Source organism: Zea mays, chromosome 4 (assembly GCF_902167145.1).
Source record: "Zea mays cultivar B73 chromosome 4, Zm-B73-REFERENCE-NAM-5.0, whole genome shotgun sequence".
In the NCBI taxonomy this organism is placed as follows: Eukaryota; Viridiplantae; Streptophyta; class Magnoliopsida; order Poales; family Poaceae; genus Zea; species Zea mays.
Genome location: NC_050099.1, coordinates 21106912 through 21127628, shown reverse-complemented (window position 1 = coordinate 21127628; position 20717 = coordinate 21106912). Strand labels below are relative to the sequence as shown.

Sequence of the window (20717 nt, the reverse complement as noted above, 5' to 3'; positions counted from 1 at the left end):
GGGTACGGATCTGTATCCATACCCGTACCCGTCGGGTATCTGTTATCCAACGGATATCCGTTACCCGCCCGTCCACTAAAATTTCAGCAACATTCCAATAGCATTGTACCAGAAATTTACCATAATTTAACATTCCAACAACCTCAAATAATAATTTTAGCACCAAACAATAATTTCAACATTCCAAATAATAATTTCAACATTCCAAAACAATAATTTCAACATTCCAAACAATAATTTCAACATTCCAACAACATAAATAGATAACATTCCAGGCTTACAACAACATTTCACCATAGTGACATAGTCCATAGCAAGTAGTAGAAGTAGCAAAGACAGTACAATACATCATAAAACATGTTCTTGGAATGAAATTACAGTCATACATAGTTTCCAAATGCAACAACAAATTATTATAATGAGCATGGTTGAATGGCATTCAACTTCATTTGACATCTTGTGAATTTTCCTTCAAATATCTTCATTTGGCATCATGGAGAATCCAAAAGAGAGTTCCTACAATGATATATAATTAGTTATAGATATATCATGAAGTCATGGTAATTATCAGAAAAGAATATGCTAGTTCTTACAACGTACCACAAGTTCTTCTTGTATACCTTCAAGACAAGTCCACAAACCCATATAATCTTCTTTTCCTACAATAAGTGAGAGTACAACAAATGAGAGTAAACTGAAATCAAAACATACAAGTTACAACGACATACAATATTTTTAAAGATGTATTGTTTGTACCTTTTGCTTGACCAACACAAAGTCAATTTTGTGCACACATCAAAACCTCTAAAGTTTTGGGAGTAAGTCGACTTCGATGATCACTTAGCACTCTACCACTAGTACTAAAAGCAGACTCCGAAGCGACAGTTGTAACAGGAATAGCAAATATGTCACGGGCTATCATCCTTAGAGTAGGGTACCGTATCCCAAAAATTTTCCAATAGCCTAATATATCAAATTCTTTTGACGTGGGAATACGACCTTCATCCACATAAATATCAAGCTCAGACTTAGCCTTTTCTTCATCACTGCACATGTCATCGAGCTCTTCTTCCATGGCAGAGAACAACTCATCCGTATATGTAGAAGCATTAGAAACACAAGATGATGATGCATTTTGTCCACCACTAGTAATAGGTTTAATGCATTTGTTGTTGTACTCTCTAATCAGTTCATCAAATAATTTCCTCACATTTTCTATCTCTAGCATTGCTCTACTTTGTGCACCAAATAGACGTGTATAACATGCTTTCAACATTCCAAATTTGAATCTTGGATCAAGAACAACAACAATAGCCATTAGACCATGAATGTCAGTCCAATATTTATCAAATTTTGTAATCATACGACTTGACATGGACTTGATTAACTCATCATCTCACTCTAGCCACTTGCTCGTGTGTCCTCTAATTGCACATATCTTTGGAAAGAAGTCATTAGCTGTTACATATTGTGTTCCAAAAAACAATTCGGTAATTTCATAGAACAATTTCAACCTATCGCAAACTTCACTAGCAAACTTCCATTCATCCTCACTTGGAGAAAAATCATAAGCTCTTTCACATTCAGCCAAACGATCAAAAGCCTCTTTGTAACAAGTAGCAACACTGAGCATGATATAAGTAGAGTTCCACCTAGTTTTTCAATCAAGTGACAATTTCTTGTTGCATTCAACATTAACTTGTGCAGCTATTTCTTGGAATCTCTCATGTCTTTTAAGAGTAGCATACAAAAATGTAACACTATTTCTAATCTTTTCAATCCCACTACCCATTACTTCCAAACCATCTTTGACAATTAAATTTAATATGTGCGCGGAGCAACGCATATGCAACAACTTGCCACCCAACAAAGGTTTCTTTCCTCTCAACTTTCGATTCATCAATGTGATGGGTGCATCATTAGTGGAACAATTATCAAGGGTTAAGGTAGATATGTTCTTATCATTGTGCCAATCCATTAGACATTTCATAAGAACATCACTAAGTGCTTCAGCAGTATGTGGAGATGGAACATAAATGAACCTACATATAAAAATACAGGCATACAACATGTATATCAATTAATAGCTAAAGGACAGCAGGATTCCTCTTTCGATAGATGCATGTCTCTAGACGGGCTTTCAAATCAGATGTACCATTCTTTGATACACCCGAAAGCTTCTTTGAACAATAATTACACTTTGCCTTCCAAACATCTCCAACCTTTACCCTCTTGAATTCACTCCACACTGCAGATTTCAATTTTCTTTTTCTCCCATTTTCTTCTACTTCTACTTCATCCTCATCCTCATCACCATCTTGTTCAACATTAATCACATTCTCCGGAAGCCCACTTCCACCCTCAACAGATGCTTGAGATGAGGGAGGTTGAAATTGAGTGTTGCTATTTTCGTTGGGAGTTGACATCACAATCTGTATAAACAGAGAAGGCCTAGTGTGGGCAGCAAACAAAAAAAAGCAACGCCTCTAGTGTGATGTGTCCTTGTGTGCAAGGGCAAACAAATGATGCAAGGGCAAAAGCACTAACCTGGACTGACCATAGAACTGTAGAAGTAGTGTGCTATCACTGTGTGCCTAGGCAGCCTGGCGGACGGCTGCAAGCCAGCAACTGCCTGCGCCCTGGGCGGACGGCCGGACGCGGACCGCGGAGGCGCGGAGGCGCGAACAACGCCCGAGGGAGAGGCGGGGGCTCGGGGCGGGGCGGGGCGGCGCGCTCAGATCGGTCCTGTCGCCTGTGTTTCCTCGCTGCTTCCGGGATCTGTTGGAGCGGTGGAGCACTGTAGCCTGGCGGCTAGGGTTAGGACTTGCTGCTCGCTGGATGCCGGATTGAAGAGGCTGGGAGCCTAGGACTGGGACGCTGGGTCAAGGACTCACGGCCCACGGGGCTGGCCGGCTGGCGCATGGGAGAATATGATCTGGGTCCACATGTCATATGCCCAACGGGTGACGGATATGGATAGCATATATCCATACCCGCGAAATTAATAACCGCGGATACTATATAATATCCATACCCGTACCCGCAGATACGAAAATCCACCATATCCGTACCCGACGGGTAAAACCCACTGCCATCCATAAGCACCACCGTTCGACGCGGAGCAGAGCGCGAGCCATGCAACAGAGCATGGTCATGGGGAGGCAGGCGCAGAGCACGCAACACACTACCGCACACTCCACCACCACCGCCGCTTCTCGATCTCTGTATGCACACATGATCTCAAGGAAGGGTGTTGGTTTGCCATTCAAACGAAACAATGGAGGAGACATGAATGAAGCGTTGCTGAGAAGGCAAAAGCGCACTGATGGTAGTCGATGTCCTCGGCGATGTGCTTAACCTGGACGGTGGGGACGTGGTCCATGAAGTTGTCGGTGGTGACGACAGCGAGCACGTCCTCGATGGTGAACTCAATGGACCTAGCAGGCGCGTTGAAGCAGAAGCTGAAGAGCTGCATCCCCGTGTTGACCTCCCACAACTTAGCAGTCTGATCGATCGATGGATCTAGTGAGCACGCAGCACGACATCACACACTCCGCCATCGTCGCGCCGCTCCCGGTGGCGTCCTGGGGGGGCACTGTCGAGGACACGCCGACCCCGCACAGGCCACCGCCGCGGCGCACTTCGCCACCACCGCACCGCTCCCGGTGGCGTCCTCGGGGGCGCTGCAGGGGACACGCCGGGCTCGCGTGGGTCGCCGTCTCCTCCCTGTGAAGGGGTTGCAGCACCGCCATGTGACGCGGAGCGGAGAGCACGCCATGCAACAGAGCATGGTCACGACAAGGTAGGCGCAGAGCACGCAACACACTGCCGCACACTCTGCCACCGCCGCGCCGCTCCCGATGGCGTCCTCGGGGGGCGCTGCCGAGGACACGCCGGGCCCGCGTTGGCCTCTTCTTCCTCCCCGCGAAGGGTTTGTGGAGAAGGCTCCACATGTGTTGAGAGGCACACCGCTCGAGAGGACGATGAGAAGGAGACTAATGTTTCACATGCGGTTGTGGGATTGAGAGGCGTGGTGACGCAGATTGATTAAGGGAAAATCGAGGTTTTTTAGTGACATAGCACAACCATCAAAATTGGTGATTTAATATAATAGAGATAGATACAGAGAAGAGATAAAGATAGAGATTTATTATTTAACCAATTGTAAAATATATATTATGTTTTTTTACTCTTAATATTATCAAAATAGTTTAAACCATAGTAGGAAGTTCCACGTCGGACGGTCGGGGCACCCATGGCCCTCCACGCAGTTTGTCCAATAAATTATCGCCACGTCACCAAGAGACCAGCGGGCAGCGGCTGCGGCTCTCACCGCAACGCGAGCCCAAAGATCCACGCAGAATGACATGTGGGCTTAATACAGCGTGCTGCCTTGGTAGGCCACCTACACGGCAGGCCAGACCCCACCGCGCACGAAACGATCCATGTTCTAACAGGAGGAGTGCACAAGAGGGGCCTCCGCCTCCCCTGCCCCCGCTTGCTATCGCGCGCCAGATCCCGATCTCGCCGCGATCCATGGCGTCGTCGCCGCAGCAGCCGCCGCCGTTCGCCACGCAAAACCCTACTGCGCAGGGTCCAGGCCAGGGGCCTCCAGTCTCGGGGACGGGGGCACTCCCCGGGGCGTTCTCCAATCTCCAGATCTCCCGCGGCGCGGCCCCGCCGCCCGGTGCCCCGCGGGGGCTCACGCCTCAGCAGGCACCGCCCGCCTTCGCCGCGCTTTCGGGTCCTCCACCGGCTGCAGCCCGGCCCTTCTTCCCTGGCAGCCCGCCCGCACCGCCGTTCGTGCGGGCGCCGACGGCGGCAGCTTCCGTCTCGCCGCCCTTCGGCGGACAACCGGGGGTAGTGTCCCAGCAGCCGCCACCGTTTGGGGGACCTCCAGGTGCGGCGTCTCAGCCGCCGCCGCCGTTCGGTGTTGCCCCCGGGGTGGTGTCCCAGGCGCCGCCTCCGTTCGGAGGCCCTCCTACTGCGGCGTCGCAGGCCCCTCCTCCGTTTGGAGGCCCTCCTGCCATGGCATCGCAGGTGCCTTCGCCCTTTGTTGGTCACTCTGTTGCTGCGTCTCAGGCAGCACCGTTCGGCGTCCCCCCTGTTGCGGGGTCACATCCTCCGCCGTTCGGTGGGCCTCCTGGAGCAGGGCCTCATCCAGCACCGCCACTACGGCAGACATTCCCTGGCCAGTCTGGGCCAATGGCATCCGCGGCAGCTTGGACGCAGCCAACACCACCTAGCTTTGGAGCCCCGCAACAATCTCCACCACCATTCAGTTCGCGGCCAGTTGGGCAGCCGCCCTTTGCTACGCAATCAGCGCCTGTGGCACAGCAGCTGCCCTTCATGGGGCCACCCAGGGCAAATGCCCCGGCGTTTGGGCCTCCATCCTGGCAAACTCAGGTGATCTTGCTAGTTCTATCGCAAAAGTTTAGTTTTTTCTCTTTTTGTGAGGGAGTGAGTGACACTGGGAAGTGGTGATGGTTTAGACTTTTTGTGGTGTTTCCAATCTCACATACCCAATGATTTTGTCTGAATGTTTATTTGCTAGATATTTTAATTGGGTTGTCTGATATGACATATGAGCCTTATGTTGATTGATTGAACCTGTAATCATGTGCCATAGATATTGGATTTTCTATTAAATCATATTCTGATGGCCCATAATTTGTTAAGGACTCCAAAGTTCTGTGTTGCTTATATTTCCATAATTATTTGTTTGGCCTAAATAGCATATATGTGGATTCTTGGCATACATGGTTGTTGTGATTACTAGCTTAGAAGTTAGAAGTAATACTCTTGTCAGTATGATGTGAAAAATTAGAAACTTAAATTATTGAAGTGCATGATTTCATAGTGTAAGCAGCGAATAACTGAATCTTGAACTCCTGTGATTCTAGGAACCATTGAAGTTTGACTTCTGAGTTCTGACATGCTGCATGAAATTATTTGTAGGGAGCTGGGTCTGGTGCAATGCAGCCACCTATGAGAATGCCAGGCATTCCTGGTAGCATGCAGCCAAACACACTAGGACCCCCTGGCACCCCGACTATGACTTATTCTCCACATGCTGGAACACAGGTATCAACCCCATCCAAAATTGATCCCAATCAAATTCCACGGCCTATGCCTGAATCATCAGTCATCATTTATGAGACCCGTCAAGGTGGCCAAGCAACCATCCCCCCGGTATGTCTTGAAGCTATAATTGTGTAAATGGTGTCCATTTTCATTCATATTTTGTTCCATCCCAAAACTGTTCTTGCTTCATAAAGAGTAACTTATTCATCACAGGCTGCATCTAGTGAATTTATTGTGAAGGACACTGGGAACTGTAGCCCCCGTTTAATGCGCTGCACTGTGAATCAAGTAACATTGTTTAATTGTTATTGCTTGTAATTCTCTGGCGTCTTTGTTTCTTTGTAATCTGCTGCTAATACATGTTCTACTTCTACCAGATACCTTGTACCGGTGATCTCTTGATGACTTCGGGTATGCCTTTAGCTCTGATGGTTCAACCTTTTTCTCTTCCTCACCCATCCGAGGAACCTATTCAGGTATTTTTTTGTCATTTCTTGTACCTAGGCAAATGCTGCACATGTTCAGGAAACTTTTCAGATCATTGACTGATTTTATTGGTAAATAAGTACAACTGTTGATTTCAGCAAACTTTTTAGATAAATGACTGAGTTGATAGGTATTATAATAAGTGCAACTGTTATTTTTTTCCTTTAAAGTGTTATCGAACCAATTAAATTTACAGAAATGCATTGGGATGATAATGCCACTAAAGGATGCAATACATGCATAATTGAATTAAATCTTCTAATCGAAATGAACAAATTTTATCTGAAAGGAACTTTTGTGGACTGTTGTTCTTATCTTGAAGAAGAGTAGTTTTGCTATGCCCTATGTGCTTCAACATAAAATGTTTTGCTATATATTGTTGTACATTACAATCATAAGCTATCTAACTTGCATACTTCACTTGCAAGAGAGTATTGCCACTTTTGCTCAGGTAATGCCAGTGCCGAGATCTTGTAAGTTATATGTGGCTATAATGAGTCAACAGAGGTCCTTTGGCTTCTGGTTAAAAGACAAGCTTAAACAAACAACCTACTTTTGAAATGGCTTAAGCCAAAAGCTGCATTTGTACTAGGATCCAATAGCAGTTCTAAAGAGGTTTTACTGGCAATTGAGGCCCTGTTTTGAGGGGTATCACACATATTACCTGTTCCATTAATTCAGAAGAAAATTCACAAAATACAGTCTTTTTAACTTTTCAGGCAGCCATAGAAGCCAGCAAAGGTCCAAACAAACAGTCCTAAGTGATCCACTGTTAATTGTCCCTCATTTCGGCACATTCACCCAGTGTTCTACAACCTATTACAAAGACAACCTATTTTGTGCAGGATCTCTTGTTCGGAAGCGGTGATATATATTAAAATATATGCATATAGCTACTCTAGGTATGACTGCCCACGTGTTAGGTCGAATATGTGCCTGTAAGATCACATTTAATGCCGGATTGCTGTTGTTATCCCTCCGTAATACAACCGCTATATTGGCTACTGGGGTAGGTGTTATAACCTATGACATCGATCTTAGTGATGCGGTCTTGCTGTCCATAGGTGATTGGTCGCCGGTACTGTTTCTTGTGTTTTATCATACTTCTAGGTATCACATGCATGTGTCCGCGTAGTTACAGGACCGGTGCGTGCACTGTTTAGTGGTCTCAAGTGCCTTGCAGGCTACATTGTGTGCCTGCGCACTGTGACAACCCTGTAATGTCATGTCACACATCACACATTTAATGCGTTGTACTCGAGACTTATTTATCCATTAAGCTATCACATTGGGACAATCTTTAGGACATCTAAATGTGGTACCCATATTCTGGTGCTGTACTACCTCCGGTGGGCCCGCCGCCACACCATTCTACCCAAAACAGGTCGAGGCTGCCACCAAGTCCTTATCTCCTTCAGGAGGCCTTTTAGCCCCTAGGAGTTTATATCATTAAGTGCCCTGAGACACGAAGGGCCTCGAGGGCTTATATCGTCAGGCGTCTAGGGCGTGAGGGACCTCGGGGGCTTACACCGCTAGGTGTCTTGGGGCGCGAGGGGCCTCTGGGGTTTATACGGTTAGATGCCCTGGTGCTTATACTGCTAGATGCCCTGGTGCTTATACTGCTAGATGCCCTGGGGCACGAGGGGCCCAGGGGTTTATACCGTCAGATGCCCTTGGGTGCGAAGGGCCTTAGGGGCTTATACCGTCAGATGCCCATGGAGCAATGCCCCCACGGGGGCTTATACTGCTAAGTGCCTTGGGGCGTGAGGGGCCATGGGTCTTAGACTGCCAGGTGCCCCAAGGTGCGAGGCGCCCGGGGGCTTACACCTGCACGTCACGTCATTTGGTCTAGCAGGCTTAGTCAGGAGCACCCTTGTATGAACTGTAGTTAGTGTCGAAGTTCTTCATTAATCAAGGTCAAGGGAGGCCCCTTGGTCGTAAGGTCTTAAGAGTGGTGACACTCCTATTGTGGGTCCAATAGTCAGTCTTTTGGGTACGGATCCTTGAGCGCGTCTTGGCGACAGTCGAGGGTATGTCCTTCTCTGGACGCTGACGCAGTCCAGCTTTTAAACACACATGCATGATGTTAATGCCTTAATGTTTTGTTTTTTTGGGTATGGTTAATTGTTTTTCCTATTGATGCATAGAAGTGTTCATTGCATTCACTTGTCTATGAGCTACTTGTTTTTTATGGGTTTTCTAATTGCTGGTTTCTTTGTAACGTCAATTTGAAGTGCAATCTTATTTTAGGGAGCTGTAACAGAGTACCGACAGCCACTCTATCAGTTCCATGATTGTACACTTGATGTAATTTAGTCACAGTTCTATTCAGCAAAAATAATACGCTGAATATGTTTTTTTGTTCCTACTTGCTAGTTTGAAGATTAACCCCTTCCCTCGTATTTTAGCTTGTGGACTTTGGAGAGATGGGACCCATTCGGTGTTCTCGTTGCAAAGCATACATAAATCCTTTCATGAAATTTGTTGATCAAGGGAGGCATTTCGTCTGTAACTTATGTGGTGAGGGCTTAAGCTGCATTGGTTCCATCCTCATGATGGTTCATTAGCATTCTCTGTAAAAGCTTATGCTACAGTAGCTACTAGCTACTACTTACTGCTGTTCTTTCAATTTTGCTACGTGCCTATGCTTTGAAATGAGTAAAAAATTGGCATTCTGTGAACATCCCTAATTCCCTATATGAACTTCTCAGAGTGTCAATGCCAGTGTTATTGTAAAAGGTAAACGGTAAACAGTCTGTCACCATTTTAGCGTTTAAACGGCCCAAAAGTTTTACATAATATTACCAAAATATGCAAATTTGTTGATGTAAAATCAATTATCCTAGCATTCATACATTCTTATGCATGTAAAAATAAACTATTTTAGTATATGTGTGTGTGTGTGTGTGCGCGTGCGCGTGTGTGTAGGGCATCACTATTCGTCATCCTAGGTGATGATCACCCACCCTGAAATGACTTAAGAAATGACTTATAAAGATTATAAATAACATGAATTTGTTAAGTTATTCCAGGGTGGGTGATCATCACCTAAGGTGACAAATAGTATTTCTACACACGTGTGTGTGTGTGTATGTTAAAAGAATCAAATATACATATATTTGCATGTAACAAATCATTTGTACATATTTATGAATATAACATAATAAACTTAAGTATACAAATGTATCCATGTAAAACTTAACTGGATTTATCCGGTGTTCACCGAAACAGCCATTTAAACAGCTGTTTAGCCCGTTTAATACCGTTTACCTTGGTTCCATTTGGGGCGTTTAGACTGTTTTCTCTTGTATTTTTGGCGGTTTGAGCGGTCAACTGTTTAATTTCCATTTACCCCCTAAACAAAACAGCTGGGCACCGTTTACTGTTTAGCGTCCGTTTCTTGTTTGCTTATTACTTTATTATCCTTGTCAGTCATTATATTTTGTTTGTTTTCATGTCACACAGAATCTAATTTATTATGATCCTTGAACTCTGTAGGATTCAGAAATGATACTCCTAGAGAATACATGTGCAACTTAGGGCCCGATGGTAGGCGGCGTGATGCTGATGACAGGCCTGAATTGTCTAGAGGAACTGTTGAATTTGTTGCTACGAAGGAATTTCTGGTCTGTCTAATCTAATCCATGAATTCCGATTAACATCTTCATAGTGTATGCGTTAAACAGTTATTGTAGAACTTGTATCTTCTGTACACTGCAGTTTATTTATGTTTCCTCATGCACTATTCACACAAAACTGGCAAATTTATGGAACATGGATTGGTAGGCTTTAACTTAAAAAATGAGTTCATTGGCCAATCCAGTGCGCTCTTGTATTTTTTGTTTCTTATTTACTTCGCCGTTTGCTTATACTGTTCAGTGAGAATCCATCAAAATAATTTTCAGGTTCGTGATCCAATGCCTGCTGTATACTTCTTCCTTATTGATGTCTCCATGAATGCTATACAAACTGGTGCAACTGCTGCAGCTTGCAGTGCTATTTCCCAGTCTATTTCAGATCTACCAGTAAGTTCTGTATGCTGAACTCTTTAGTCTAGTTCAGAAAAAAAAACTTTGTCAACTTGGGATGGGAAAGCCTCCCTGGGGAATTGCATATAGGTAAAAGTAAAACCTCAACCATGCTAGATGAGAAAATCCCCAAACCCCGGCTTCACCTTGTACAGTTGCATCCCAACCTGGGCTGGTGCCCTAGGCAACCAGGCGCTGTGCCAGCACAAGAGGTAGCCAGGCATCACAATTCACAGGCTGGCACCACATGAGCAGCCAGGATTTCCAAGCTGATGCTCCCCTGTACTTTTGGGTTGCCGGTGAGGAACTTGTTTGAGCACGAACCAGGAGTCATACTGCTGACTGTCAGCTAGCAGCTGCACTTCACTACTGCTTGGATATGCACATTTTTGCATTTAGTCTTATTCAGAAACACATATACTCCACACTACCATGGTATTAACTGTACCGGTTTTGTATTCACGATTATTGTAAACTAACTGCCATCAGTGATAAGTTGAATAAACATAACTTTAGCAGAATCTACAATCGATTTTTTTCTTCATTTGAAATTCCTTATATGCTTTCACTTGTGTTGTGTATAAACATAACTTTAAGAATGCCTGAGTGAACATTATAGTTTTTATGAATTTGTAGTACAGCAATTTCTTTAATTTTGACCATTTGCTGAATTTTATCAGTTTTGAGTATTATTAGATAGGTAATAAGTTTATGGTGCTACTTTTGGTTTAGTGTTGTTTTTTTCTAGGAACTGTTAAGTATCTAGTTGATTTTGGCATCTCCATTATGGCCCAATGACTGAACAGAATATAGATGAACATTTTTTTTGATGGTTTGGCATGTTTTGAATAAAAAGCATGAAAGGAATTCATGCATTCGTCCATATGGAATGGACATCATTGTTCCAATTCCAAAATTGACCACATGTATTTGAGTATTTTTTGACTAGATGTATTGGTTGATTTGTGACACTAAATGTTTTTTCTGTCTTATTTAGGAAGGTCCTCGGACAATGGTTGGAATTGCAACATTTGATTCTGCTATTCACTTCTACAGTCTTAAACGTGCTCAGCAGCAGGTATTGCACACATGAGTTTGTTTCATTTGCTTAGTCTTATCAGCAGTGATTTGAAGGCATACTGGATGTTGTATTTTAACTTGCACTCTCTTAAACTCATGACTTAGTTGTTGCCGAGTGCCGACTTGGTTGCGTTGCGTAGCTTTCACTGTAGAACCATCCTTTTTGGATTGACAACATCAATTGTTACTGCATTCTGCTGCCAAGTGCAGCAGAGCACAGTAACTGCATTCTGACTTTTTGTTTCTGACATACCACTATGGGTATTCTGAAACTTACAGTGGGAATGTTAGTTTGTCTCAATTTTCCTTTTTACTCTTGGGACTGAAACTTCTGAATTTGTCAGAAATTATTTCTCTGCTTGTCCATTAAGTTTAGAATAGAGTCATATGTCTTTGTTGTTGTTTGAGAGTATAATAAATTTATGTATGTGGAAATAACATATACAAATTTTCTTGTCTTTTATGCCATCTTCTATCTCTCTCTCAATACAGTTTGTTCTTGAATATTCTTTTAGAGAGATGAATCGTCTATGCAACCTTTCTCCCCTTGCAGCCTTTGATGCTCATCGTTCCTGATGTTCAAGATGTATATACACCTCTTCAGACTGACCTTATTCTTCCAGTTTCTGAGGTTTGTATTTAAACTGAAATTTGGCAGTAACTTCTATTTCATGTCATCATTAAGATTTAAGAGAAAGCTGTTGTGCTTGATTTCTCTTTGACTCTTCATATTTTTAGTGCCGGGAGAATCTGGAGCAGTTGCTAGAAAGTATCCCAAACATGTTTGAGAATAATAGGGTTGCTGATTCTGCTTTTGGAGCAGCAATGAAGGTATGTGCCCTATTTTTTATGGGTGCTAGTTCAATTTTCTTTTGGTGTCAGGTTTGGCTGAGCTACAAATCAAATTCATCGATTTATTCACTCAGTATTTTTTTTCCCATAGTTCCATTCTCATGGTTGATCAGATAACTTTGTACTCATTGTTCTGTTCTGTAGGCTGGCTTCCTGGCGATGAAATCTACTGGCGGAAAACTTCTTGTTTTCCAATCAGGTATGCTTGTTAACTTATCAGAGATAAGATGTGCATTTATGCTGGTTCTGTTAAGTGGTTATTTAGTATACTTGGGTGCTTTTTTGTTAATGCATGCTGGCTTATTTCGGCACGAAGGTTTAAGACTTGAATAGAGTGCATGGAAAACAGCTATCCATGTGCCTGAACCTTGACTTGTGGGTTCTGTTGGGTTTTTAACTCTAGCCTACCCTAACTTGCTTGAGACTAAAAGGCTTTGTTGCTGCTGTTGCTGTTGCATGCTGTCCTATTTGGGGAGCTATGCATTCAATTTGTTAGAGTCTGGTCTTTGTAGTGAGCATATTTGCATTCTACTTCAGGAAGCTTTCCCTGTTATTGGTACCAGATTGGAATGGCAGTGCTATATCAAATGATCTAGTGCTATACTTCTGCCACATAAATCTATAGTTGGTCTTCATAAGCTATTTGACATTTTTAGGGTCTGTTTGGTTGGGCTGTGGCTGTGAAAAAAGTTACTGTGGACTGTGAGCTGTAGAAAAAGCTGCTGTAGGCTGTAAGCTGTTAAAAAGCTAAAAACCGTTTAGTGGAAATCACTAAAAGTCATTAAAAGTTCTTCGATATATGTTTTCACAGTTTCATCCGAAAAGCCACTAAAAGCAGGTTCAGGGGTGCTTTCAGATTTACACTGCGAGAAAGTCAGCTTTTAGAAAAAGCTGCTTCCTGGATCCAGCTCTTTGGTTGGCTTTTGGCTTTTAGGAAGGCAAAAGCCAAAGCCAAAAGTCAAACCAAACACACCCTTACTTTAAGTCTGGCAAGAGGACTCGTATCTGTTTTTTATGTTTCAAAGGATTTTTTTTCAGCCGCTGCTAATTTGGCCTATATACTTCTGTGAGATTTTTCTGTTTTAAGTCTTAAATTTCGATGCTGTTTTGTTAATAATGTGCATTGTTGGCAGTGCTGCCATCACTTGGGATTGGTTCTTTATCTGCTAGAGAAGCCGAAGGCAGAGCAAACATTACAACTGGTGACAAGGTCTGCATTGTTCCATATACTTATTTTGCGTTACTAGCAATGACGCAATGTAATACTATCTAACTCCATATATTTGTTTCATCAGGAGCACATGTTCCTTTTATCTGGAATGCTCAGTTAAAACACTAATAATCTTGTGTGGTTTACAGGAAGCCCATAAACTTTTGCAGCCTGTTGACAATACCCTCCAGACAATGGCACTAGAATTTGCTGAATATCAGGCATGTCATGTTCGGCGCTTCTGATTTTTATTTTCTGGGTTAAGAGCTGTCATGTTGTTGTTACATTATGTTTTATTTTCTCCCCTCTTTCAGGTCTGTGTGGACGTATTCCTCACAACACAATCCTACGTTGATATTGCTTCTATATCCGTTGTGCCTCAGACTACAGGTGGCCGGGTAGGGATTCTCCCTACAATATATGAAGTTATAAACCTTGTTGATTATCTTTAGTCTAGGAAGAGACCTTGTGGTAGGGCCTTGCATGAACACTTTATTTAGTAATTATTATATCGATACTCTTAGAAGTGCAAACATAATTATGTGTCCATAATCTGGAATAAAGTCTTTTGATCTAAGTTTGCCATCTATATTGTGGTTGTATGCTTGCTCTTTTTAGTGTTGGGAACTTGTCTACTAGGCATACCTGCTTACAGGCCTCGAAAATGAAGGGAGGTAAACTGTCTTGCCTGGGTAGCTTACAACTCAAAAATGATTTGAGAAGCAGGTCATTTTCTAAATATTAGAGGGAAAAATCATTGGTGCATTTATGACTAGGTAGGTCTTGTTAAACTCCAGGAACTGTTCCAAGTTGCTGAACAGTCATTTGCTGTGTGGTGGGAAAAGGTTTCTAAAAGAGTAGGTGCAAGAGGAAGGGTTTCAATAGTGTCATTATTCTTGGAGTTTGGTGCTTATGGCTCACTCGTAATAGGGCTGTTTTTGATGGAGTGAGCCCTTCCATTAGTTTGACTAAGAGGTTGTTTCTAGATGAATTGATCAGTTGGAATAAGGCGGGAGCGAAGCATTTAGACAGTTTGGGGATTATTGTCACTTTAAATAGGGTCTAGTAGGGCACGGGGGGCTCCCCCCTTGTGGGAGTGCTGGAGTGGATGCTTGAGGGTTTGGTCTTGGTCTGTTTTTCTTGTTTTTTCGTTTCTGCCCTCTGGGTGTTGTATTTCGATCCACTTTGGACCTTTCCTCTCTTAATATAATGATGCACAGCTCTCCTGCGCGTTCGAGAAAAAAAAGTTTGAGGGAAAACCATTGGTGCATATATGACTAGGTAGCTGAATTCCTGTTAGATGACAAATATTGGCAGAAAATATTGTTATAACTGTGACATAGAAAAAAGACAAAAGGGACCAATATATTATAAACAAGTCATGTTCTACATTTTCTTCCATTCCCAAATTGGTTTTTTAGAGCTACATGAGGGATATGTTTTGCATGTGTTTTCCCCAGTCTTTTTTGGACCTCCTGATAAAATTACAAAAACGGTGATTTTCTATAATTTTTTTGTATTTTGTAAGGGGAGCGAAAGGGCCTCTAGTTGAGTTGGTTAGCTGGTCTAAGTAGCACTCCTCGGGTGCTGAGTTCGAATGCCGGTGAGCGAATTTTAGGCTGAGTTTAAAAAAGGTCACTCGCTGGTTCCCATGGTTGTGTGCGCATGAGATGGACTGACTTATGAGAGGCGGATCCTCGTGTAGCTGGGAGGGCTCAAAGCACGAGTAAATATCCGACCTATAACGGTACAGACCCTCATACTGCACGGGGGACCAACTTTCGTGACCTTTCTCGGTCGGGGCTCCGATTGAGCTTCTTCTCAACATTATACCGTGGGGGCGGTCTTTCCCTTACCGGCCGAGTAAGGGGCATGCATTTTTAGTTTTTAGGGAAATGAAATAGGGAGGGCCCATTTGTGGTATCCATCTTTACTTCTATTGTTCCATTATTCATCTTGATGTTGTACTTTTATTAAACTTTTTTTTCCTAATGATCTTCTCTGACAGTTTTGTGGACATTATTTATTTATTTTGCAGGTCTACTACTACTATCCATTTTCTGCTCTTTCAGATCCAGCCAAGCTCTTCAATGATCTCAGATGGAATATCAGTAGACCCCAGGGTTTTGAGGCTGTTATGCGTGTAAGGTGCAGTCAGGTGGGTTTAATCTCAGGTCATTTCTATTAGCACTCTACGTTATGAGTCTGAATGTGACTTGTTTTCTTTTCACCTCTTCATCAGGGTCTCCAAGTTCAGGACTATTTTGGCAATTTCTGCAAGCGTGTTCCCACTGACATTGATCTTCCAGCGGTCAGTAATGAATACTTGTGTACATAATTTTTTGTTAAAATTATTATGTCAACTGTGGTGAAGCTTTGCCTCTATGGTTCACTTTTAAATTTATTTTTTCTTAGTTATAAAAAACATTAATTTTCTTTGATAAACAATAGAAAATTGATATGGTAGACGCATGGGCTTAAATTGCATTGGAGTTTTGTTTAGATAATAGTGCATGCAAAATTGCGAAGCATGCTCCTTGTTTCTGATGCTTAGGCTATTATATAACTATTAATATTTTTATGTACTTTATTCTGTTATTCATGCATGTTAGAGTTTTTTTATCCTCCTTTTCATTTCAATCTCGTAATCTATACTTCTCTTGAATCTCTACAATAAAAGATTTTTTTGGGTGCAGATTGATTCCGACAAAACTGTGATGGTCACGTTTAAGCATGATGACAAGTTACCAGAAAATGTGGAATGTGGCTTCCAGGTAATAATGAGATGGAATGAATGTTTCTCTTTATTTAAGATTGTGTCTGCCCTTTTTTTGTTCTGGCTAAGTTTTTTTGCATGATAATTTGTAATGCATTTCATGTCCGTGGTATTTAAGCACTACTTACGTCATAGGTGGTTTGACAATGCTAAGTCAGGAGTATTAAGTTGCATGCACCAATAAATTCAAACCAAAAGATTAAGCTGACAGGAGAAGGTGGACAATTCACTTATATTATAATATTTCAACACTCCTCACTTTGAGCCTCTCTTGGGTCTCAGACGTGGAATAGGAGTGAGCAACAATTATTTTATTTAATTGCGCTAGCCAGTATTTGAACTCATGATCTTCGGCTTTGGTACCATATTAGAGTGGCCACACTAACCAATTCAACTCAAAAACTTAAGTTGATAGGAGAAGTTGAGCAATTCACTTATATTATATTCCAACAAGGAGAAATGTAGCAAAATCTTGGGCTGAAAAATAAAAATTTTTGACCTCAGAGCGTAAGATAACCCCCGAGCGTATTAAGAAGACCTCACACCAGTCGAGAAAACTTTCGAACCTCTGCACACCCATATATAGCGGTACTGTAGCCTATGTTTTGTGCTTTGGTGTGGGATAGATGAGGATTTTTTTAACATTGGTCTGAAATTTGCTGTCATGAGTTGATACTCAGGACCCTGGGTTTGCAATTTCGTTGGTACTGTTCGAAATTTCGTTTTTTGAACAAAGTTTGACTTTTGTTTTTTGTATTTGGAACTGAAATATATAATTTTCGGACCGAAATTTGAATTTCATAGAGTACTGAAAATGGGAAAATGAGCGAGATTCGGTGAATCTCGAGCGAAATTTGAAACCGTGTAAGGACCTGAGCTCCTTAGTAGTGCTACTCAGACCACCTAACAAACTCATCTAGAGGCCCGGAAAATACTTTCTGTTTTTAATGAGCTGCAAGAATTGAGCATGCACAAGCATTTTTTTTTTACCTTTTTTGTGGTTTTGGTAAATTGGTTACCGGTATTTTTTGCCACTTGCTAGTTGCTAGTATCTGTTCAAAGCTCCCAGCTAATCCTACTTTCTAACTCTTTTATGAGACCCGGATTGGCCATTAGTCAAATGCTGGACTAGGTTCTTGGCTGTGTGTGTTTGGTTTTTAGGGACTAATTTTTAGTCCATAAATTGCCAAACACAAGGATAAAAATAGAGATAATTCCTCTTTTAGTCCCTGTGTTTGGCAATTTAGGAACTACAAGTGACTAAAAGAGGAATTATCTCTATTTTAGTCCCTGCGTTTGGCAATTTAGGGACTAAAAGAGACTAAAAATTAGTCCCTAGAAACCAAACACCCCCTTATTATCTTTGTATGAGACAGAATTGACCCAGGAAAACAATCTACTCTAGAGAAACTACCGAGTGCTAACTAGTCTGTAATAAACATTTGCTTTTAAGCTTTGGAAACTTCTTTTTAAAATATTAATCAGTTCTAAAGAAAACTGAAGAAAAAATCTGGAACTTCCCTCAGCAAATTTAAATAATTTATTTAAGTGCAAATCTATGGCAAGCTATCGGAACGTCAGCTTGTAATTTTTTGAAGTAGTGTTCTATTACCACCCGTTAAATGTTATACAATTTGCTTGTAGTTTCTGAAACTGTGCTATGTGCTCGTTTTAGTTTAAGAATACCATAATTTCTCAGTCACATTGAGGACTTATGCTTATCCTCAAACCTAGAGATCTCTCCCTGTCCTGTTCTTGTGTATTAATGATTTATTGATGAGTCATCTAGCATGGGCATTGAAATTATGTTTGATTAATTGCTAAAATGGTTAGTTTTCTATACATTTATGTTCTTGACATTCTTTTCCTGTCACTTTTCAGTGTGCACTTCTCTATACTACTGTATATGGACAAAGGAGGATCCGAGTCATAAACCTCTCACTTTCATGTACAAATTTGCTTGCCAATCTTTTCCGGTATGCTGATTTGGAGACACAGTTTGCATGCTTCCTGAAGCAAGGTAAACAATGAAGGCACTTTCAGTATATCTCTTCACTTTTTCCAGCTAGCAAAATCACCGTGAATGAAACTGTCTTCTTGATCACCTGTGGTATCTGGATGACACCGACATCTTGTACTATACAGCTGCTAATGGCATCCCGACCTCTTCATTACCTCGTATTCGGGATGAAGCAACAAACACATGCATAAATATTCTTCAATCTTACCGCAAACACTGTGCATCTGTAACCTCATCGGGGCAGTTGATTCTCCCAGAGGCTCTAAAACTGCTGCCTTTATATACTCTGGGTATGATTCCTCCTGTAAGCGTTTTACTAGTTTCTTCGCTGCCCATTTGCTCCACTAACATCTTAACTTTATTTTTCAGCACTGGTAAAAAGTGTAGGCTTGAGAACTGATGGGCGATTAGATGACCGTTCCTATTGGATATCTCTGGTCTCGTCAGTTTCTGTAGTACTAGCTGTTCCTCTGGTGTTCCCTAGATTGATTCCTATCCATGATCTCACGTCCAGGGTAAGTTGCCATGTTAATCAAAGCTATAACAAATTTCTGATCTTCCTTTCTTGAGGGAAACAAATTATCTAAACTTTGGACACCTTCCAGGATGATGATGATTCCCTTGTACCAAGTCCACTTATGCTCAAAAGTGAAAATGTACAAGAGGATGGGGTCTATTTATTGGAAAACGGTGAGGATGGTCTAGTCTACGTAGGAAACATGGTAAATCCGGCTACCCTGGAACAAATATTCGGTGTCTCTTCTTTGGCTGCATTACCAGCCCAGGCAAGTCTGCTTACAATCTCTCTTATACTATTCTTGAAGCTGTAGGTTTTATCATTTGTTGTGTGGCTAGAATATAACAAGATATGCTGCATTACTGTGTTTGTCAAATGAGTTCCTTGCAGTTAGCATTGGAGCAGTTTGACAACGAACTCTCGAGGAAGATTAACGAAGTTGTAAATGAAATTAGGCGCCAGAGGTGCTCATACTTGAGGTTGAGACTATGCAGAAGGGGCGAACCATCTGGTTAGTCTTCTGAGCAACTCATGAGCCGACCGGTTATTAACCCATAATTATTAGTTGTAGCGGAGAAAGAAAAAGAAACCCTACAAGGTGTTTACGCCTGACCGAATATTTGGTTCCCTGCAGGAGATTTTTTCCGGTCATTTCTAATAGAGGACAAGGCACCTGGCGTCTTCTCCTACGAGGAGTTTCTCGTGCATGTCCACAGGCAGATCCAAAGCAAGATGACCTGAGGGCCAGGCGAATGCAAAGGCAACATGAACTGAGGGTCAGGCTGGCAAATGCAAAAGCAAGATGACCTGAGGGCCCAGATCCTGTCTGTAGCATTTCGGTCAGTAGATGGATTGTAGGTACCAAAACGAGTTCGATTTCTGCATAAGGAGACAGCGAAGTGGCGATTCCACATCACTATGGAGCATAATGTTTGCTCGGACAGTAGAACTCAGGAATAGAGGCACCGTTTTTGGAGTGGGGTGGTATATGTGTTGTATACAGAGATGAGAGGCGTTAGTTTTTGTGTTGTCATTGTCGCTGTGCATCCTTATTGTTTTACCCCTTGTCCAAAAAGGGATGCATTATTATGTTGAGAGGAAGGTTATAGAGGTTTCGCAATAAAATGCACCTAGCCAATTGATAGTATGAATCAGATATATAATCTAATTTATGACTGCCTATTCGCCTTGTACCCTGTCATGATGTTTTGTCTGCCTATTCGCCTGGAGACTTGGGGCTTTGGTTTAAACGGGCTGACGGATCTATGTGGTGTAGTCTAGACTCTAGACTACGAGGGGTTTGTCTGACTCGACAAGATTTTAGAAACTCAAATCAGTGATGAACATATATACTTGCAAGAGTTTCTGGAAACAAAATAATGAAGCATGCACATTTGTGAAAGTAATACCAAATAATTACAGCATGCAGGTCAGTGCAGCCGGAGATCGGGATTGCAATTTTCCAGCACAATATTTTTTTACCAACGCAAGGCAAGCGATAATCTAGAGTACATCAACTATGACGGAACCTTCCAAGTCATTAGGTCCACCTACAGTTGTTCTTATCCAACGGACTTCAGACAACCCTGCAGATGCATCTGATCACTTGACAAGTTCGGTATCTGAATTCCTTACCTTTTCCAAGAGCGTTTCACCTGTCACGC

The 20717-nt window shown here is 42.3% G+C and overlaps 1 protein-coding gene across 1 annotated transcript; it reads left to right on the top strand.

Moving 5' to 3' along the window:
• The first annotated feature begins 4465 nt into the window (after positions 1–4465).
• Positions 4466–20253, top strand: LOC100382471 (Protein transport protein Sec24-like CEF). The gene is made up of 23 exons (NM_001175211.1): positions 4466–5406; positions 5959–6192; positions 6298–6372; positions 6462–6560; positions 8979–9090; positions 10069–10196; positions 10476–10595; positions 11596–11676; positions 12232–12309; positions 12417–12509; positions 12675–12729; positions 13664–13740; positions 13890–13961; positions 14055–14138; positions 15779–15898; positions 15983–16051; positions 16437–16514; positions 18398–18536; positions 18662–18826; positions 18906–19051; positions 19142–19321; positions 19444–19564; positions 19688–20253. The coding sequence occupies exons 1-23, from the start codon at positions 4537–4539 to the stop codon at positions 19792–19794; spliced, it is 3303 nt and encodes a 1100-aa protein (NP_001168682.1). The 5' UTR covers positions 4466–4536; the 3' UTR covers positions 19795–20253.
• The last annotated feature ends 464 nt before the right edge of the window (positions 20254–20717 follow it).